Source organism: Labeo rohita, chromosome 24 (genome assembly GCF_022985175.1).
Source record: "Labeo rohita strain BAU-BD-2019 chromosome 24, IGBB_LRoh.1.0, whole genome shotgun sequence".
Lineage (NCBI taxonomy): Eukaryota > Metazoa > Chordata > Actinopteri > Cypriniformes > Cyprinidae > Labeo > Labeo rohita.
Genome location: NC_066892.1, coordinates 13,793,069 through 13,816,782, shown reverse-complemented (window position 1 = coordinate 13,816,782; position 23,714 = coordinate 13,793,069). Strand labels below are relative to the sequence as shown.

At 32.4% G+C, this 23,714-nt stretch overlaps 1 protein-coding gene across 10 annotated transcripts in view; it reads right to left on the bottom strand.

The window, feature by feature from the left end:
* Positions 1-23,714, bottom strand: part of atp8a2 (ATPase phospholipid transporting 8A2) — an 84,575-nt gene that overhangs the window by 5,577 nt on the left and 55,284 nt on the right. For all 10 annotated transcript variants that reach the window (XM_051098536.1, XM_051098537.1, XM_051098538.1 and 7 more), the window contains 11 exons: positions 23,106-23,278; positions 19,177-19,360; positions 18,866-18,976; positions 16,091-16,165; positions 13,823-13,945; positions 13,245-13,323; positions 13,087-13,148; positions 9,696-9,752; positions 8,130-8,237; positions 3,905-3,993; positions 3,653-3,757 (listed from right to left, as the gene is read on the bottom strand). In XM_051098536.1, coding sequence (XP_050954493.1) covers positions 3,653-3,757; positions 3,905-3,993; positions 8,130-8,237; positions 9,696-9,752; positions 13,087-13,148; positions 13,245-13,323; positions 13,823-13,945; positions 16,091-16,165; positions 18,866-18,976; positions 19,177-19,360; positions 23,106-23,278 — 1,166 coding nt within the window. The remainder of the gene's footprint in view (positions 1-3,652; positions 3,758-3,904; positions 3,994-8,129; positions 8,238-9,695; positions 9,753-13,086; positions 13,149-13,244; positions 13,324-13,822; positions 13,946-16,090; positions 16,166-18,865; positions 18,977-19,176; positions 19,361-23,105; positions 23,279-23,714) is intronic.

The window sequence follows — 23,714 nt, the reverse complement described above, 5'->3', positions numbered from 1 at the left end:
AAACTCGGGGTCACCATATCAGTCCACTATATGGAGAGAAATCCTGAAATGTTTTCCTCAAAAAACATAATTTCTTTACGACTGAAGAAAGACAGACATGAACATCTCGCATGACAAGGGAGGTAAGTAAATTATCTGTAAAGTTTTGTTCTGGAAGTGAACTGATCCCTAAAACGGCAGGATTTCAATTCTGGAAACCGAATCCGAAGGTATTTTGCGGGACGTTTGGAAACAAAGAGGAATCAAAGAAGCCCGACCCCGTCTTTGATAAACACGTTCCATGTAGAACAATCAGTCTACGATGTTTCTCTGTAAATCAGATGAAAGCGATCTTTCCCCTCATCCATAAAAGAAAAGAGTGATCCGAAAACCAGTTGTCATGGAGGAAGGCCAAACTTCTCAAGGTTACAGCTCAGGCTCATATAGAGCTACGAAGGGGACCGTTTGCACTGTTATCGTTGGGAAGGACGTGGCATTCATTTGGCTGCGTTGTAAAAAAAATTCAGCAACAGTATATGAGATATGGCAGAACGTCGGCCAACGAAAACTACGTCTGCAAAACAGATGACCGGTTGAAAGACGGGGATGATGAATGGATAAATAAAGAAATAAAAGGATGGAATGACGCATCGGCTCGCCGGTAACCGGAGCTCTTTTTTCCTTTGTCGTTTCTCTGGAACGTGGACAATTTGTGGAATATCAGACTGTTGTTTTGATTAATCAGATTTTCAATAACTTGTTTCCCTCGAAACGTCCCTCACGTATGAGTCCGGGCTTGGCTAGTAGTTTGGAAAATACTTCGCTTTTGTCCGGCAGGGCTAGTTGGGGTCTTTTTGGGTAAACAGAGCTTTGAATCTCAACGCCTAGGATATTTGTGTCGGGCTCTGCCCGATGATGCCGAATTCAAGCTGACGTTTAATCATTCGGTGGATTTCTCCACTCGTTCAGGATGACTTACAACCATTATGCTTTTTACAGCTGGATATTTACTGAAACAAATGAGGTTAAGTGTTCTGCTCTGGGGGAATGAGGGGGTAAACCCAAACAGGGCTTACGGCCAACATCGCTCTGATTAGAAGTCCATTCTGTCAACTCCCCGGCCATAAATTAGTGGCCTAAAGACCACGAAACACTCCAAGGTATTACAAAAAAACGACATGAGACTACACGTCGGTCTGCCAAGTTCCTGTCTCATATAGGGCTGTACACCAAACGCAATATGTGGAGTAATATCTCTGGGCTAAACTGTTAAATCCATGCGATCGCTCCACGCAAGCCACAAACACACAGTATGAAAACAAACACATGCACAGAGCTACGATCTTAAGGAGGCTACACACACCCAGAGCTTTTAGCTACGCAAACCTGACCAGCTCATGGCAGCCTGACGTCGTAGAACGTGAAATGGGAAGATAAAAGTGAAAGAAGAGTCATGTGATGATGGCGATGAAAGGAGGTTTGAGGGAAGGTTGAAATAGGTCACTGCAAATCCTATAGAGAGATTCAGGCTGTTGGTTCTACCTGCACATGCCTGCCTTTGACTCTATGAGTCTATGAATCCTCAGGTTTGGGTCTGTGGGCGTTCAGGTAAGGGGTACAGGGTCACAATGAACAAACACACATCCACAAACTAATTCACGAACAATATGAAGACATCAACAAATCATGAACACAATCAATCAGCTCCAAAACCTAGTGAGCTTCCTCCTGTAACAAGCAATATAAAACAAAAAAAAATCAATTTCGGCATTTAAATGTGTGTTTTATTTTCAACAATTCTAACTGTAAATAAATCAAAATTAATTTAAAATCATATATTAAATTGAGAATTTTATTTTCAACAATTCTAACTGTAAATTAATCTAAATTAATATAGAATCACTGATAAAATTAAAAAATGTAAAATATATAAGTAAAAATGTTAATATTTGTTAGTTTAATTGAAATATTACTGTCAAGTAATTTACATTTTTTAAAATGTATTTATTAATGCATTATTATTAAATTAATATAAATTAATATAAAATCATATATTAAAATTATTTTTAAAATGTCAAATATGTAAGTAAAATAATTAATAATCATCAATTAATTAAAAATTTTACATTTATACATTATTATAAAAATTAATCTAAATTAATATAAAATTTTGTGCTGTCAAATGATTAATCATGATTAACTGCATTTAAAATAAACGTTTTGTTTACATAATATACACATGTATATATTTAAGAAAAATATGTTATGTTTATATATTAAATATATTTATTATAATAACAATTATATGCATATAAATATATATGTAAATACATGTAAATATTTTCAAAATACATACTGTTTGTGTGTGTGTTTATATATACATAATAAATACCCACAGTATACACACATATATTATGTAAACAAAAACTTACTTGAATAATCGTTATTAATCACAGCACTAAATTAAAATTATATATTAAATTAATTTTAAAAAGTCAAATATATCAGTAAAATGTTAATAATTGTCAGTTAATTTAATTTAAATGTAACTCAATTATTTTGATTTTTTTTTTTACATATATTTTAATACATTATTATTAAAAATAATAACAATAATAAATTCTTACAATTATTAAATTATTATTAATTAAGTATCAAGTGAAAAAATATGGTGGACAAAGCAAGAGAAACTGTAAATAAATGAATATTATTATTTATAATACAAATAAAATATGTGTTTTATTTTTTTAAATAAGGTAAAAAAAATAAATAAAAAATTCTAGATTTCAAAAATAAAATATACATATTTTTAGAATAAAAAAATATCTATTATATCTATTTTATCTACATATTATGTAAACAAAAACTTGGATACGATTAATCATTTGACAGCGCTAAATTAAAATTAGATAATAAATTAATTTTAAAAATGTAAAATATAAGTAAAATGTTAATAATTGTCAATTAATTTAATTTAAATGTAACTTTTAAATATTTTACATATATTTTAATACACTATTATGATTAATAATAACAATAATAATAATAAATTATTACAATTATGAAATTATTATTAATTAAATAATATATAATATAATTATTATTTTTAGTCAAGTGAAAAAAGATAAATGGTAAATAAATAAATATAATATTTTTATAATAAAAATAAAATACTTTTTTTTTAAATAAGGGGAAAAAACGAAAAAAAAAAAAACAATACAAATATATTTTAAAAATAAAATATACATTATTTTGTCTATTTTATCTATTTTTTGTGTGCTGTTATTATTTCAATTTAGCCTTCAGGTATTGTGTCATTTTCTCTATTATTACTCAATTATTACTCATGCACTTTGCTGTTTGTATGACGGTACTGCCTACGTTCAGTCACTTTCATTACGGTTAGTATTCTGCTATAAAAGACAACTGCCTATGTAGATAGCAAGTCAGCTCACTAAGTTTTAAAACAGAGTTAACAACACAACAAAAAGAAATGATGCATTTGCCTGAACCTATATTAAAACAACCTGTAAATCAACCTGAGGTAATACTAGGGCTGTGCTCGAAACATCAGTATGACGATATATCGCCACACGCATGACTTTGGTGGGAATACACAACCCTAGAGTTTATAGATGGGTTGGTTTACATCAAGGCATATTTAGGGACACACCTGCGGCCGCTGGCATCTCTGAGGACGGCTGCCCCAGGGTCCACAGCCCGAGCTTCCAGTTCCTGCACCTCCTCTAGCAGAGTCTTCTTCACTGTGCGTCGTCCTCTGCAGGCAGGCAGACATACACACAAAGCAAGACGAAGTGAGAAACTGTCAGTCTGTTTATGCGAGTGACTAACACATATTGCTCAATCACACTGTAATTTCTCCATAAATACACTGGTGTGTGTATGTGTGTGGGACATTACTCACGCATTCCACGCCACATCTTTGAGTAAACACGCTGTTGGCACCAGTATCAGGCCCAGCCAGAAGCTCCAGCACTGCATTACTCTGCCAGCCTACAACAAAGATAAACAGATCATCAATTTAAAATCAATGCTTTACAAACACAGCAACACCAATCAATGCTGGATTTCTCTCTTCGTGCAACAGCTGTTAACTGACTGTGTCACCTTTGACCTGAGAGAGAGTTCAATTACCCTGTTTACCTAGCTCTACTGTCTACTGTTTGCTCTAGTTCTTCCTCCCCGTCTCTGTTTAATGACCCAATTACAAGTGTCTTTTTCCACCCTAATGAGTCACTACTTGAAGTCAAACAATAGAATGACTAATACTGCTAACTTATTGTGCAAAACTGTTTAAAACCTATTATACATACGTTCTAAATGTTTACACAGGATCTCGCTCTCTCTCTCTCTCTCTCTCTCTAAAATCTACCTATCTAGACATATAATTGTATAGTTAATATATTTAAAATAAAATATATAAAAATACATATATCAAATACAATAAATCATATATATATATATATATATATATATATATATAGATAGATAGATAGATATAGATATATATGTATATATACATTTGTGTGTGTGTGTGTACATATATATATATATGTATATATATGTACACACACACACACACACACACAAATGTATACATACATATATATATCTATATCTATATCTCTACATATATATATATATATATATATATATATATATATATTTTACTAAATTTATACTTTTTTAATATTTAAGATAAAATAAATAAATAAATAATATTTTTTTTTTTACATTTTTACTAAATGTATAATTAAATTTTTATTAAGACAATAATAAAGATAATAATTAATGTAATATATATATATATATATATATATATACACACACACACACACACACACACATATATATATATATATAAATATATATATATATATATATATATATATATATATATATATACACACACATACACAAAATTATATTTTTTACAAAATTAAAGAGAAGATAAATTAAATAAATAGAATAATTAAATTAGAAACACACAAACACGCACACATATATACATGCATATATGCATGTATATGTAATATGTATCTATATATATCTATATATATCTATATATAAATATAATCTATTTAAAATAAAATAAATTATATAAAAATAAAATGCAATAAATTATATACATAAATGTAAGATTTTTATTAAATATAATATATATATATATATATATATATATATAAATCTCTAATATATTAAAATAAAATATATAAAGATAAATCAAATGCAACAAATCAAATAAATAAGTAAATAAATAAATGTATTTATATCTAATTTGTGTATATATTATTAAATAAACAAAATATATATACAAAATAAATAAAATGCATTAGATAACATAAATCATTATATTTTAGTATGAGAGTATTACGTTTGTTCCACCTTTAATTAAAAAAAAAGATTGATTTAAACATCTTGTACGGGAACATATTGTCCTAAAGCAACTTTTAATGCTAATCCAACAGACTGAAGAAAACTTCACGGTGTGCAATCAAATGATCCCACTTATAAGCATCCTCCACAGCTGATATCCCGACGGAGTCTTATAGACTCCGAAAACCATTAGACGGCATCCCCTCGCGACAGCTGCGTATACACCCCCAGACCAACCCTCCCGAATTCTCAGACGAGCAGACGCACTAAAATACACACACTGATATACAGCTCTGGAAAAACATGCATAGTGTGCTCCCAGCTTGGCCTACATGGAGAGATGGAGAGATTAAAAACTGAACGGCTGAATAGAGAGGGGAAAGAAAAGCCAACGCTGCAGGGTAAAGAGAGAGGGATGTCCCATCCTTCTCTCTCTCCCTCCGAGAGCAGCTGTGGTGATACTTGAGCACATTCCTGATTTCTGACACAAATTGAATTAATGGGCCGGAGGGCTTCAGAGAGCTCTATCCCACCCCCGACCGCTCCACACTCCCCCAGTACACATACACTAGCTTTGTCCAAAAATCCAGTCCAGTCGCCCCCGTATGTAGAGTTTTAGGGCACCGTAGGCACACTTTCAATTATGCTGCCACCTGAGATGTATGCATTACAATCCCTGAAAGAACTGAAATATCACTTGGGGAAATATCCAAGATGGTGGACGAAGCAAGAAAAAACCCAAAAAACATAATTATAGAAATAACGCTAAAATGTGTCATAATGATAAAATATATGATAGTATAATAGTAATTATACTTAAAGGTGTTAATGTGTAAAATGTAAGAATTTTTTAAAAACACAACTGATTAATTTATAATATCTAAACATTCTAATTAATATATAATAATATTAAAAATATATGTAATTTATCCAATTTTTATTGATCTTTTCTTATTATTTAGCTTTTTTTTATACATATAATTTTTGGTAGGGTGGCCTTTTTTGAAGAGAAATGCTCATTATAAATATAATACAGCACTAAAATCTGTTGATCATTATTTTAATTTAAAAAGTATATAAATAAGTATATAATAATGTTAGATATATTATAATTTTTATTACATATACTTGGAATAGCATTAAAAAATAAGATGTTAATTATAATGTAGTTAATACAAAACGCATTTTATATTTTTTTGTTTTATATGTAATTTTTAACAGCTTTAAATATTATATGTATATGTATATGTATTTGTATATATACACATATATGTGTATTTTTTTTAAATACATATACACTTTCTGTGTGTGTGTGTACATTAATTAAAATGTATAGCTTATATTTTATTTATATTTATTTTATTTAAAATAATTGTTTTATATCTGTATTTTGTAAGGGGTTTAAGAGGAGAATGTTGGTTATAAATAAATAAATAAATAAGTAAATAAATATTTACACACACACAGGTGTTAATACAAATGAAAAATTAATACAAAGAAAAAAAAATTATTTATAAAATATTATAAAATATTAATTATAAATATAGCTAATACAAAATGTATTTTATATTTTTTATGTTTTATATGTAATTTTTTTGAAGTAAGGCCTTTTGAAGAGAAATGCTGATTATAAATATCATTTGACAGTACAATGTGGTGATTATTTATAATATTTTTAAGTTGTGTATATATATATATATATATATATATATATATATACATACACACACATATATACATATAAGAACTTATATCTTTTTAAGGGGTTAAAGAGAAGAAATATTGGTTATAAATATATATTAATGCAATAATACAATGTGTTAATACAAATTTTGTAATAAATTCGAAAATATATAAATAATAAGATGAGACATTTTAAAAATGTTAATTGTAAATATAATTAATACAAAATATTTTTTTATGTGTTTTGTTTTATATGTAATTTTTTAAAGCAAGGCCTCCTGAAGAGAAATGCAGTATAAATATATATATTTTTTAATATTATATTTACACAAACATTCTATATAAAGTTTGATTAATTATGTATAAAAAAGTTTTGAATATGAATTGTATATTTATTTATAGATGTATTTATATATATTTATTTCTTTTTTTCTTTGTTTTTTTTAAAGGTTGAAGAGGAGAAATGTTGGTTATAAATATATAGTAATGCAATAATAAAAGGTGTTAATACTAATTTAATAATAAATTAAACAAAAAAAAATGTATTAATAAAAATACTTTTTTGATATGCTTACTTGCATGTTTTGCAGCATAGTAAAATGCTAAATCGGTTATATAATTTGTATAACGAACAGAGTTCTAGCTGTTACAGAGTGTTTCAAATGAGCACTTTGCATGTTTCAATTCAGCTAGTATGCAGCCTAAGTAGGCAAGAGACAGCGACGTCACTCACGACTTTATGGATCTGAGCCACTGTGTGTATTATAATCTCTGTAGGGACAGGGCAAAAAACCTTCTGGAGTATTCCTCATTCAAACACACACACAGATGTCTGTAGCATTGCACAAACCAGCCCACCCGCTTGAGTCAACACTTCCAGGGCAGGCCGTAAAAGCCCGGGGCTCGGGTGACCGCGTGGCAGGTGCAGGGAGACTGCGAAATGGGACGGCGGGCCATAAATCTGACACGGAACACCCAGAAAGCAGGCCGTTCAGGCGCCGGGCGGCAGTCAGATACAGGAGGAGAGTGAGAAAGCACAAACATGAGCAGGTGTGTGTATTTGCACTCACCTGGCCTAACATATCCGGCGCTATAGGAATGGTTGGCCAGATCGCAGAATAGACGGCAAAAAACAACATCCAGAGCACCATGCTGCCCCATACAGCCAGATGAGAGAACTAGAACAAGAGAAAAACAGGTCATGGTCAGTTTCACACTGAATATAGACTTCTTCAAGTGTAATGGACACCGTGTGAATTCCAAGGCCGCTCTACTTCATCACAAGATCTGGTGTGAGGACAGCTGAACGGACGAGGAGTGTCGACGTCGGAGACGGAGAAATGTCCTGACATAGCAGCATGTTCCGCAGCTATCTAAAGCACTTCCCAGAATATATATGACTTTCCTATAGAAGTGTTGTATAGTTGATCTCCTTTCGATTCATATATGTCACCCTGGACCACAAAACCAGTCATAAGTAGCACAGGTATATTTGTACCAATAGCCAACAATACATTGTATGGGTTGAAATTATCAATTTTGATTTTATGGCAAAAAAATGAAGATATTTTGTAAATTTTCTTACTGTAAATATATCATAACTTAATTTTTGATTAGTAATATGCATTGCTAAGAACTTCATTTGGACAACTTTAAAGGCGATTTTCTCAATATTTTAATTTTTTCCACCATTTTTTGACTGGTTTTGGAGAGATTTCTGAGCCTGCATAACCAGCAACACAACTACAATGCATGTGCCGGGGTACTGTCTTGAAAGTGCGTCAAAGACTGACATGGAAGAGAAGAAATTATTGAACAAAGTCATTATTTTTGTGATCTTTGTGCAAAAAAGAATTTTTGTAGCTTCATAAAATTACGGTTGAACCACTGATGTCACATGGACTATTTTAATGATGTACTTACTACCTTTCTGGGTCTTGAACGTGTCAGTTGTGTTGCAAAATCAAAAATATCTTAATTTGTGTTCCTAGATGAACGAAGGTCTTAGGGGTTTGTAACGACATGAGGGTGAGTAATTAATGACAGAATTTTCATTTTTGGGTGAACTGTCCCTTTAATTTAATTTTTACAATTTTTAACATTTTTAGAACAAAGAAATATATATATATAAATAAAGAGACTTTAAAATAAAAAAATAAATACAAATTTTACTTGTTAAAAACTTTCAAAGAATCCTAAAAAATGCTTCTTGTACAGCAAATCAGCATATTTGAATGATTTCTGAAGGATCATGTGACACTGAAGACTGGAGTAATGATGCTGAAAAATGTAGCTTTGATCACAGGAATAAATTACATTTTAAAATATATTCAAATAGAAAAAAGTTAGTTTAAATAGTAACAATATTTCAAAATATTACTGCTTTTGCTGTATATTAGACAAAATAAATGCAGGCTTGATGAGCAGAAAAGAATTCTCTAAAAAAAACATTAAAAATGTTTTAGACTGGTATATATAAACAAAATATTTTAAGTGATTTTGCTTAATAATTCCATAATGTGACATCTTTTTATTCCAGATTTACTCTCAATGCTTTGGCCTCAGATGGCAGACGGTGTGGAGTCTGTGTGTGTGTTTGTGCGTGTGTTTGTGTTGGAGGATGGGAACTGACGTACCCTTGTCCATGCTGTGGTCTCCATACCGGCTTTCAGACATACAGTTACCACTACATACTGCACCAGGAAGAGAGAGAGAGCGAGAGATAGAGAGTCAGTCATAAATAACAGTAATGATATGCACCCATCATCCTGGTAAAGCGTTCTGTGCACCCTCAACACAAAAAACCAGATGAGGGCTTTCACACAGGCATCGACTTACTATCACCTCTAGCGACGCACACTGCTTTAAAACACAAGTACACATTTAGCCCTTAAAGTAATCGCTCGTACGCACACACACGCACACAGAAGCCTGCGAGGAACAGAAAAAAAATACCAGCACACAAAGACTTCGCTCCCCATGGGACTCATTCATTACTGTTTTAATGGCCAGAGTCTAGTATCGCCTCCAAAAACCCCAACGTACTGTATTTAATAGTCTGGGTTGCACACGGCCTCATTTTTATAATGGATGGGCAAGCACAACACAACAGCACTGAGAGCTGTATGTGAAATACAGTTCACTGGCTAGTGGGGAGGGAATAATAGTGATTTAATGGCTGAAAAGTGGATGTAAAGATGTTTTCTTGGGGTTGCAGTCTATACTGAATGTGATTAGGAAAAAACACAGAGAAATAATGAGATACATCTTAGAATTTTATTTGCAGGCTGCATGCAAATCAACAGTGTGGCACGAACAGAGTAGTCTGATTTATTAAATTAATATAGACTTAGTTCATTGATTAACTGACTGCAATTCACTTAAGAGACTCAAGATCTTCCACTTCCATTTCATTGCGTCTTTTAAAAGAATGAATTAGGAGATGCAACTTCTCTGAGATGGTTTTAGGATAATGAACCAGCATTGCACAGCTATGTCTTTAAAACACAGCTTGTGTATAAAACCATCGACTTTAAGGCAGTTTTTGGACTTCAAATTGCCTGGTGTGAGCGATGTGAGGATTATGAGATTTTTGTGCAATAAAAGTTATTTTTAAAAAGCTGGTTTTATGTACATGTGCAGACAGATATCTTTGGCAGTTGCTTTGCTTTTTGTGAAATATTTTAAGGCTTTTGTGCAATAAGAATTGTGCTTTTAAGGCAGGGTGTCAAAAATGTGTCTTAAGACCCCTGCGTACTGTTCCATTCCGTTGCACTCCGTCCAGGTTTTAACCACAAGAACAAGGCCTATGTGAACAACCCATAAAAAACACTATGCGATTGGTGTGGTCTTATTTTATAAACCAGCCCTACTATAAAATGCTTCCTCAACAGTGACTATTCATTTAGATCAGGAATTCACAAACTTTTTTTTTGAGTCGAACCTCTGAGTACCACCTGAGGTTTTAAGTTAATATTTGAATAATTTAAAAACTAATTTGCATGGTTTTGCGTGGGTGGTTAATGGTCAAATGACACATTCGGGAAAACAAAATAGCAAGTGTTTTACCTGAAATGTTTTAATTAAAACATATATATTTATTTAGATTTGAAATTTTCATCAACTCACAAATCCTTTTTAAATCTGATAACCTTTCAACCACTTAGTTATAAAAATATGTATTTTTCTAGGGCTGTGAAATTGATTAATCATGATTAATCGTAATTAATCAAATACAATCAAAGTGTTTATATATATATATATATATATATATATATTTATATATATATATATATATATTTAATTTACATATAACATATTTACATTATATATATATATATATATACACACACACACACACACACACACACACACACACACACACACACGTATATATACATAAATATATATGTTTTGCCTGAAATCTTGCTGAAATATATATATATATATATATAGTGTATACATAGGAATACACAGAACTACAAAAATATATATGCTATATAAATAAATATAATATAGAAATTTTATATATTATATATTAAGAAGTGGTGTGTATATACACACACATATATATAGATATACTGTATACATATATATATATATATATATATATATATATATATACACACACACACACACAATTTTTCGACATATAATCTATATTAAATGTATTTATCATTTATATTTATATATAATATATATTTATGTATTTGTATGTATTTATATATACATATACACAGTATACACATATGTGACCCTGGACCACAAAACCAGTCTTAAGTCGCTGGGGTATATTTGTAGCAATAGCCAAAAATACATTGTATGGGTCAAAATTATACGTTTTTCTTTTATGCCAAAAATCATTAGGAAATTAAGTAAAGATCACATTCCATGAAGATATTTTGTAAATTTCCTACTGTAAATATATCAAAACTTAATTTTTGATTAGTAATATGCATTGCAAAGAACTTAATTTGGAAAACTTTAAAGGCAATTTTCTCAATATTTTGAATTTTTTGCACCCTCAGATTCCATATACTGAAATAGTTGTATCTCAGCCAAATATTGTTCTATTCTAACAAACCATACATCGATGGAAAGCTTATTTATTCAGCTTTCAGATGATGTATAAAGCTCAATTTTGAAAAATTGACACTTATGACTGGTTTTGTGGTCCAGGGTCACATATATATTGTGTATGTAAACAAACTTATTTGGGCTACAATTAATCAATTTGACAGTACTAATTTTATTGCATTTAAAACCTGATTAGGAGTTATAAAAATATGTATTTTTCTAGGGTTGTCAAATAAATTAATTGTGATTAATTGTATATAATCGTATATAAATATACACACCGCTTCTTAATATATAATATATATTAAATGTATATATTATATATTTTTTTGTATAATATATATTTATGCATTTTTATGTATTCCTATGTACATATGCACAGCATACACACATACTGTAAATGTAAACAAACTTTTATTTGGGATATGATTAATCGATTTGACAGTATTAATTTTTTTTTTTTTACATCCATAGATGTCTAGTTTTAGTTAATACTAAAAAAAAACATTAAAATGTCACAAAAATATATTGTTTTTTTTAGTATGTAGCTTACTCATATAGAATATAAACTTGTAAAAGGGCAAAAAAAAATCTAAATGAACCATTCCAAGCATTTCAAGCAAAAAAAATAAGTTGAATGACTGTTAGAACCGTAAATGGTAGGCTTGAAATGCAGAATTTTAGTCATAAACTGGCCACACAAGCCAGTGGTGAGCGGTCTTGTCAGTTCTGATCAGTTTCCTCACAGAGTTCCTGTCGTTTCTACTCTAAGTTGTGGGATCATTCCACAAGAACGTTTTTCAAGAATACCCAGCGAAAAGAGACATTAACAAGTTTACAGTGTAAACACTGGCGGCCAGCGAATGGAATAACAGCACTAGCAAGGAAATGATGTGTGACCTCTCACTGGCATGGAGCTGCGGCGCAGTAAATGCCACGCTGACAACTCACCGTGTAGACGATGTTCCCCACGAACAGGTAGTCGACACTGTTGCCGTTGTCGAAGGGAGTGTCTGAAGAAAGAAACGGGCGATGAAAGACACTCAACGGTTTACACACTCGAGCTGGAGTGGTCTACATGTGTGCGTGTGAGTGCTTGTGATAGTTACCGTGCTCCAGAACTTTGAGTGGAAACCAGAAGAGAATAATGGAGTGAATGAGAGCATTTATACAGTGACCCCAAAAGACCTAGAAAAAGAGAAAGAGGCAATGAAAGAGAGAGGAAGGGAGGGACAGAAAGCAGGAACGGGAGAAGGGGAGAGTCAGTCAAGACAAACTAATGCCAAGATACACACAGCAGCCCACACAAACAGTTTCTCTGCAATTGCACAGCTAGCGCAATGTCCCCCAGATCACCCCAAACACACACACACACAAACACTGATCCGCGGCTGTAAATGAATGACTGTCTTATTTCAGCTTCATGAATCTCATTATTATCTGGATGGAAGCAGAGCTGGTTCTTGCACTCCTGTTTATCCCTGGTGAAGTCACAAGCCAAACAATACGCTGATGTTGCTAACCACATCAGACTTTGATAATCAATTATAACACAGGATGTGGACTAGCGTGATGATCATAATAACAGTCTGACACTCACTGCAGACAGATTTATAAGTCTCAAGGTATTTGCTGTGTCAGTATGAGTAATTTGTGATCGAAATGGCGACTACTGAAATCGTGGTACCTTAGTGTTAAAACCTTCGGCGTTCTGTGTGATGCGGTAGAGCTGAGGGAAGCGTAGCATGTTCTGCTGACTGCACGGCCGGTCAAATATCCCCAGTGTGAAAGGAGGAAGAGCAGTAAAGATCTGAAAAACAGATGAATGTTCACGTGTTGGAGTATGTTATATATACAGTAAGTATCTAAACCAAAACACAACCAAAATGGATGATGAATTTCATTCTTCGTTCATCTTCAGAACACGAATTAAGATATTTTTGATGAAATCCTAGAGCTTTCTGACCCTGTATAGACACAATGTAACTGACATGTTCAAGGCCCAGAAAGGTAGTAAGGACATCAATAAAATAGTCCATGTGACATCATTGGTTCAACTTTCATTTTATGAAGCTAAGAGAATATTTTTTGCAAGTCTATGATGCTAAATCGTGAACTATTTTAACTATGTCTTTACTACCTTTCTGGTCCTTGAACGTGTCAGTTGTGTTGTGGTCTATGGAAGGTCAGAAAGCTTTTGGATTTTATCAAAAATATCTTCATTTGTGTTCTGAAGATGAAAAAAGGTCTTACTGGCTTGGAACGGCATGAAGGTGAGTAATTAATGACAGAATTAGTATTTTTTTTGTGAGCTATCCCTTTAAGGATAACAATACATAGCAAACAAAACATTCTGTAAAAATATCTATTTTTTATTAAACTATTTTTATTGTATTTATTTTAGTGTATTTGTCTAATATTTCGAGTGACATTTTTTTCACTGATATCAGTAGTTGAGCAATGTGTTTTTCAATTGCTAAAGCAAATACCTAGAGATCAGGTATACTGCATGTACACTACTGTTAAAAAGTTAGATTTAAAAAAAAAAATAAAAATCAATATTAGCCAGGACACATGAAAATTGATCAAAAGTGAGAGTAAAAATATTTAGTAATGATTTCTATTGTAAACACATGCTGTTCTTCTAAATAGTGTAGTCATGTTCTATTAATTTCTATTTAAATATTCATATATATATATATATATATATATATATATATATATATACACACACTGCCCTTCAAAAGTTTGGAAACGCCCTAGAAAAGTGGGGTTTTGGACAATATTGGCATGAATCCTTTTTAATTTGTGATAATTTTGCACTGATAAGGGACAACACAAACTATGAAAACATATTTCATTACATAAACAGTTTATACATAGAAAAAAACGTAAAGTTTTGATTAATCAAAATATCCAGCATTAGCAGCTATTACAGCTCTGCATAATCTGGGCCTAAATTCATTGTATTCTGAACTTAATTGGCAATCAGTTGTTGAAGCTATTAAGGTGTGCGGACCCAAAAATCTTTTAAAAACCTGGGCCAAGTTTAAACCAGTAACCAGGCATCACAGCTGGCAAAGGGGCATGTCTGACTTTGACATGTATATATTGCCATTATTATGTAATCAAAATGAAAATTATTATTGCTGGTCTTCAATGATAATGTCAAGTTACTTAAATGTATTTGCACCAAAAAATGATAAGGATTTATGCTGATATCGTCCAAAACCACACTTTGCCAGGGGTGTTTCCAAACTTTTGGAGGGCAGTTTATATATATTAATGTATATATTTAATTAATTAATTTACATTAATTTTTTTTATTTAATGCTGAAAATGTTTATTTTTAGAATTCCTAAATATCATATAAATGGAAAAAAATGTACTGAACTTTCATAAAAAGCATTCATAAAAAAATTGAAAAAAAATCTGCTGATAAATCAAAAAAGGCCAAAGATTGGCTGATATATTGGTCTATCACTGTAACTGACAATTATCTAAGATATTAGATGATCCTTTCCAAAGAATTTGTCACAGTGCATTCTGGGACTGTCTTCTCTATAAATTACACAAAGCCTTGTCAGGAGTGCACCAAATGTTAAAAAACATAAAATGTTAAAAACTATCCATCTTATTCTTTAACGCGGAAGTAAGCCTGTGGGCGAGACTTCCGGTTCATTATCCGCTATAGGGAAATAATGAGACGAATAACAACGTGCAGTAAACGGTAAAACATTTTGCAGTACAAACCAGTGTGTTCATAATTAAGATAATACATTCAAATAATATAGTAAGACACACCATTTTGCAATATCAAGCAGCAAAATCAGCTGTTTTGTACAGCTAAAAATAGCTAAACGATGGTGAGAGCTGAAGCCAGACCCAAAATTTGTACAAATGGCCATGCTCACTCCTACAGGAAAAGAAGGTGGATACATACAAACATACGTACCACATTATACAGGCCTATGCACCACCGCTCAAACAGGATCTGTCCAGAGAATCCGTTTACAAACGCAAACCAAAGCTAAGGGGAAAAAGAGATGGAAGTGTGTTAAAACCACAGAAGTGAAGATAAACAATACTACAAAGAGAGGACACAAAAAAGATGAGTAACATGGAACCCTCTAGCAAAATACCTTCGGACAACATCAAACTCGAGAGGTCAATTCATACAAACAAAACCCTACACACATGCATACACACACATGTACACTTGCTGTCCATCCCCCACAATGCCTCTGCTATGAAGACAAAGACAGTCTGTGAACTTTGACCTTTAAAGCTCTTCTTTGCTGGAAGCTAATCCCCGGTAAGACCCCCAAAATGCCCCTCTCCCCAAAACACGGACAGATGTGCACGGACAATCGCATTCCACAAATATAGAGACATCTAAACATTTAACCTTTACCCAGTTGTTCCCGTAACACACACGTCGGCACACACTCAAACACACACAGGCAGAGTCCTCGGGCGGAAGAGGGGGGCATGTTTCCGCACCTGCTGCCATTTTAAAGGGTGGCACAGCTGACAAATGCTCTAGCGGACAGAACGGTGACCCTGTCAGTAAAGCTCACACTCTACCTAACACACACACACTTACACAGCTCTCGGATGACAGTGTATCTGGTATGCAGTTTTGAACTGGAAGGACCCAGCCAGTATAGATAGGGGTCAGCGGCTCTTTGTCTGTGACTGCGAGAGTGTGTGTATGTGTGTGTGTGTGATGGAAAGCAGAGACTCGAGGGGGCATCTCATTTATCACTGTCAAACACTTCCATAAACAGCTGCAAGCAGTCTACTTAATGTACGCAAGGGTGTCTGTGTGAAAAAAGGCAAACAAAAGGAGAGAAAAAAAACAGTGAGCATGTTTGTGTGTGTGTGTGTGTGTGTGTGGATCAAGGCTAATTTGATGACTCTCTTTAAAAAGTGATCTAAAGTCATACCATGTAAGTATAACACATTCCAAAGTCAAAACTATGTTGTTTAAAGATAAAGTTTGCCAAAAATTAATGAAAAATGTGCTTGCCCTCATGACATCCCAAAACTTGCATTGTGTGGATTAATAAGATTGTGTAGGTATAAGACTGTATTCTACATTAAATATATAAATTAACACAAAATATTTTAGAAATTTAATTTTATATATATTGAAATTGAAATAAAATATATAAATTGAAAAAAAAAAAACATATTGGTAAAATAAATAAATACAAATATATTAATGTATTTTACTAATATTTTTAAATATATTTAAAAAATGACATAAATACATTCAATTACATAAATACATTTCTAAAATATGTTTGAAAATACATTTTGTAAAATTACATATTACTATTATTTTAAATTAATTCTATTAATTTATATATTATTCAAATATAATTTATATAATTAATATAGATTACAACTTTGTTCAATGTTCATTATATAATAAAATATAATAATACATGAATATATTAATGTATTTTACCAATATTTATTTTTAAATATATTTTATTTACATAATTACATTTCTAAAATATATTTGAAAATACATTTTGGTAAAAAAAAATATCAGTATTCATTAATATATTAAATATAGTTACAATTAGTTATAATTTACATATATTATTTTAAAATTTATAAAATTAATATATACAGATCAATAGATCAATATTCATATCAATATAATTACAATATAATATATATTTATTAATTTAAAATGCATAAAATTCATATAGATTACCATTTTGTTCAATATTCATTAATACATGACATATATATATATATATATATATATATATATATATATATATATATATATATACATATAAATTAGAAATAATTACAATATAATTTATACATATTAATTTAAAATGCATAAAATTACTATTGATTAAAATTAAAACATTTATTTATTTATTTATTGCTTTTTATTTAAATTGCTTAAACTGAAATATAATAAAAATATAATAATACATGAATATATTAATGTATTTCACCAATATTTATTTTTAAATATGTTTTAGAAATTTAATGTAATTTTAATTTAATTACATAATTACATTTCTAAAATATATTTGAAAATACATTTTGGTAAAATAATATCAATATTCATTAATACATTGAATATAGTTACAATATAATTTATACATATTATTTTAAAATTTATAAAATTAATATAGATAATTTTGTTCAATATTCATTAATACATTAAATATTATATAAGAATAACTACAATATAATTTATACATATTAATTTAAAATGTATAAAATTACTATTGATTAAAATTAAAACAATTATTATTTTTATTTATTTATTTTGTTTTTTATTTAAATTGCTCCATGCCAGGAAATAGCCACTTTAAACTATTAACATAATATTTATATGAAAATACTTCCATATACAAGTCCTCTGAAGTCATTTTACAGCTCTGTGTGAGAAATGTACTTTTTTCTGAAAATACTGCTATCAAATCTCCCAACAAAGCACATACCAGGGGATTTCTGAATCATTAATGTCAGACTTGGCACTATTTAGTCAGTTTGTTCTGCTATTTAAACAAAGCCACTGCATGCAAAGGGAAGCTAGAACTTTCTGTCTAACATCTCTTTTGTGTCTTAAAGACAAAAGAAAAACATACAGGCTTGAAACATGAAGACAGATGATGACAGAATAGTCATTTTTAAGTGATCTACCCCTTTAAAACTCCTCCAAGCACTTGATTGCGATTAATGTACACACCTCGATGATATACAGAACCACATTCTTGTAGAAGCAGTACAGGATACATTTAGTGACCCGGTTGTAGCTCCAAGCCCCGTGAACCAATAACAGCTTCTCCAGGTATGAGAACTAAAAAGAAAGAGGTTAAGAGAAGAATTAGTTCGCCCGCAGGAACACATGTGAACCATTACTGCAGGAGCAGCTACCCGGATACAACAGCGCTGTGGGCAGAAGACTGCTGTGTGTTTTGTGTTGTGGTAGTGTAATTACGTTTTTAAAGATGAGATGTGTGTGCGTGACCGAGCCACAGAATAATGAGTGTGTCAGACCTGAGCTATAGAGTAGTCAGATGAGTTGGTGGCTTGCATGCCCTCGTTCCCGCTGATGCCCACTCCTACATGTGCCGTCTGTATCATGCCCACATCATTGGCACCGTCTCCAATAGCCAGCGTGATGGCTTTCACGTGCTTCTTAACCATATCCACAATCTCTGACTTCTGCAACGGAGACACCCTAAAAGAAAATATGACAAAAGTTACTTCAGGAAACAAGTACTGTACAACTTTTAGTTTAAAAAGTTAAACCACTGATGTCACATGGACTATTTTAACAACGTTTCTACTACCTTTCTGGGCCTTGAACGTGTCAGTTGCGTTGAGACTATGAAAAATTATTTAGGAGCTCTATTTGTGTTTGCGATGAGGGAAGCTTCAAAGGTTTCTAAGTGTTTTTGCAACATTGAGTAATGTATCACAGACATATCTCATGAATCATAAACATAAAGTGTAGAGAGTGAAAATAAGAGATTGATTGTGCAGTGTAGAGAGCTTCGTTGATTACAGTGGAACTTTGTAAGACTGCAAAGAACGAAGATGAGTGACAGCTTTTAAGGGAGGTTGTAAATGAGATATTGATTTAATACGACAGTTAAAAAATAAACAAAGTTAATATTAAGTGACTTCCATTGTCTGACTATAACACTATTGCCTGATTTTGCTCTATTTCGTCGTCAAAAATAGTCTGAAACAAGTCACAACTGAGCTGCTTCGCATCTCCAAACACAGCGTTGTTTTGTTTATGAATGAACATGCTTTTTGAACAAATCTAGTTAGTCAATGATTCATTTTCCCATTCATAAAGACAGTCACTTGCTTTATTCCTGAATGAATCACGCGTTTGAACGAATCAAATGAATGAATGATTCAGTAATTAAATTAGTGACTGGCCGCCACCTACTGCTTTATTCCTGAATGAATCAGCCGTTTAAACGAATCAAATGAATGAATGATTCAGTAATTAAATCAGTGACTCGCCGCCACCTGTGAAGGCAGCATTAAACAGTTGAGTTTTACCGTTTTCGAATCCATAGCACTTTTAGCATAGCTTAGCATAGATCATTGAATCAGATTAGACCGTTAGCATCTCGCTCAAAATTTAAAAGAGTTGATATATTTTTTTCTATTTAAAACTTGACTCTTCTGTAGTTACATTGTGTACTAAGACTGACGGAAAATAAAAAGTTGCGATTTTCTAGACCGATATGGCTAGGAACTATTCTCTCATTCCGGCGTAATAATCAAGGAACGTTGCTGCCGTACCATGGGTACCCTTTAAAGCATCTTTTCAGTTATTTAAATTATTTTAAAATTTCTGTATTCAACATTTTATATTTAAAATATTAATAAATTTATGAATTTGATTGCACTAATGCCACCTCCGAGCCTCATTAAACACATGAAAATACACCTACAAGCCACTTTTGTGTTCTTCTGTGCCACCTCTGTAGTTAATTTTGATAATACTGATTTCATTTGATCTGTAAAATTTGACATAAAAGATGACATACTTTTAATAAAGTAAAAAAAATGCCATTACAAAGGTAAAAACAAAATTCCCCTGTAAACCACTTTAAGGAGTCAAATATCACCAAGTTTTTTTTATCAGATTTTTTGATAGTTGATTAAAAGGTGCTCCTAAAAAACTACTAGTCCTAAAAAGAAAAGTAAGCATAGAGACCTGCGTTGCTGTCTATGCAGGGTCAGAAAGTTCATCTAGTCATGAAACTTTGTAGAAACACAGTATAATTTCCCAATGAAAGGTGTTGGATGTGATTTGGATTTCCAACTTAATGATCGTTGACATACATTCATGCATTTAGCAGCTGTTACCCAACTATTAAGAAGTGCTACAACCAAAAAGAGACTGTAACATTAGAAGTGCTGCAAATACAAGGTTTCAAAATTGGCAAGAAAAGTGCAAGCTAGTAGAGACGTACAATCTCCCTAATAGCGTGGGCATGGTATACTCATAAAAATCGAAAAATCAAAAAGACAAATCCTCCCCAAAGCACTTTCTCTTGTCATTTTGTTGATCGATTCCACCCTTTTTCCACTATAACTCTATACCTCACACAATCACAGTGAGCCGTGGGGGGAGATCTGAGGCAGTAGGCAGATGAAAGCTTGGCTAATGTTCTTCATGGTGGAATTGAGCAGAAAATAAGAAGGGTAAAGCAGCTCTTTAAACAAACAGAGTGTGAACTCAGGAAACCATGCATGGAGCACGCACACACACAGACGTAAACTTTCTCTTCAACACACACACATATGCATTTGTGCTCCTCTCTGCTGGTTGTCTGTGGATTTGTGCAGTTCAGGACAGTGTGGGGGGTGCTGGAAGGGTTGGTTCTGTCGGTTTGTAGGGCCTTGGAGACCACAGTCCGGATATGGGCTTCATGCAACAGTAAGTCAATTACTCCCTCTCACAGATGGAAACGCACTTTATTATCAAATCAGAACTGTCTGAAGCTTACAGCATGCTTATTTATATTCAGATTACATTCAGATAAACATTTACAGCACTCAACAATGTGATGTGAAAGACCGCATTGTCTACCTGTGTGTGAGAGAGTGTGTGAGTGTATAATGACAGTAAGTGAGTCATTAGTTTGACATTTGCACAGAGCTCAGTATATTACATTACCTCTGCACAGCCTCTCTGTTCTGGGAGCCAAACACTTATTTTCACCAGTTATTTAGTCACCCAGGGCAAGACACAACCTTTCTTAAAGACGCACACACATGTACATCCACACACAATAAAATCTCTCATTTCGAGAAATAAAGGTAGGTTTTTTTGGTTTACACACACTTGTTTCATTCAAAAGTTTGATTCTTAAAACTGTGTTTTTACCTGAATGATCCACAGCTGTGTTTTTTTTGTTTAGTCATAGTTGTTCATGAGTCTCTTGTTTGTCCCGAACAATTAAACTGCCTGCCGTTCTTCAGAAAAATCCTTCAGGTCCCACAAATTCTTTGGTTTTTCAGCATTTTTGTGTATTTGAACCCTTTCCAATAATGACTGTGTGATTTTAAGATCCATCTTTTCACACTTAGGACAACTGAGAGACTCATATGCAACTATTACAAAAGGTTCAAATGCTCACTGATGCTCCAGAAGGAAAAACAATGCATTAAAGAGCCGGGGGTGAAAACTTTTGAACAGAATGAAGATGTGTACATTTTTCTTATTTTGTCTAAATATATATTTTTTCCATTAAGTACTGCCCTTCAGAAGCTACAGAAGATAATTACATGTTTCCAGAAGACAAAATAAGTTACATTCACCCTGATCTTCAAATTCAAAAGTTTTCACCCCCCAGCTTTTAATGCAATGTTTGTTTTTTTTTCTGAAGCATCAGTGAGCATTTGAACCTTCTGGAATAGTTGCATACGAGTCCCTCAGTTGTCCTAAGTATGAAAAGATGGATCTCAAAATCATACAGTCATTGTTGGAAAGGGTTCAAATATACAAAAATGCTGAAAAACCAAATAATTTGTTGGACCTGAAGGATTTTTTTGAAGAACAGCAGGCAGTTTGTTCAGGACAAATAAGAGACTCAAGAATAACTACCACTAAACAAAAAAGCAGTGGATCATTCAGGCAACACAGTATTAAAAATCAAGTGTGTGAAAACTTTTGAAAGGGGTCATTTTTACAAATTCAGTCTTTTATGTGAAATATCTTATTCAGGTCAGTACTAAATAAAAAATAACATGCATTTTGTATGATCCCTCATACTTTGGTTTAGCAGATTCTACAAGATGTATGTATACTTTTGACTTCAACTGCAAATACATAGTCCAAAAAACTGCATTAAGTCTTCTAAACTGACATAAATGAAATTTTCCTCTGGGTTTATCAGTGTGTTTATAAAGGCAGTGATGGTGATACATTTGTTTGCCTCTCTATACAGTACCTGCAGCAGATGACGGCCTTGCAGGACAGTGCAAGGTCAAGGAAGGCCTGACGGACTTCGAAAGAGAGGGCGTATTTGAGCGTCTGTCCATCTATGATGAGCGCTAACTCATTCTCTTTCCTCAGAGAGTCACCCAGCGAGGAGCAATGAGCTGTTAGTGTGGCCCTGGTTGCCTGGGGGGCAAGAAAGGGAGAAAATTTATGACCACACATACTAAAAACCCATAAATACAGATCTAACAATACATTCAGATTTGTCAGTTTTACAGTTTAATTTCTATACCATGTTGACTGCTATATAAAACCACTTCAATCTTTTCCTGAGAAACATGCCAGCACATATTTATTTCCCTAACAGAACACTTCTCACGCACACACACGGATCACACACACACACACATATCAGAGAGAAAGCGTAATGCCAAAGGAAGTTGAAGGGGATGTTTTAAGTGGTGTCATTGGGGCTGTTAGCGCCACAATCTCTCAAACACACACACACCTGTTACACATCATCCTGTCACCCGAGACGCTCTAAGCCCTTAAAGGACTCGAAAGCATGAACTGTTGGCCAACAAGAACTTTATATGGGAAGAGCGAACGAGAAATATGA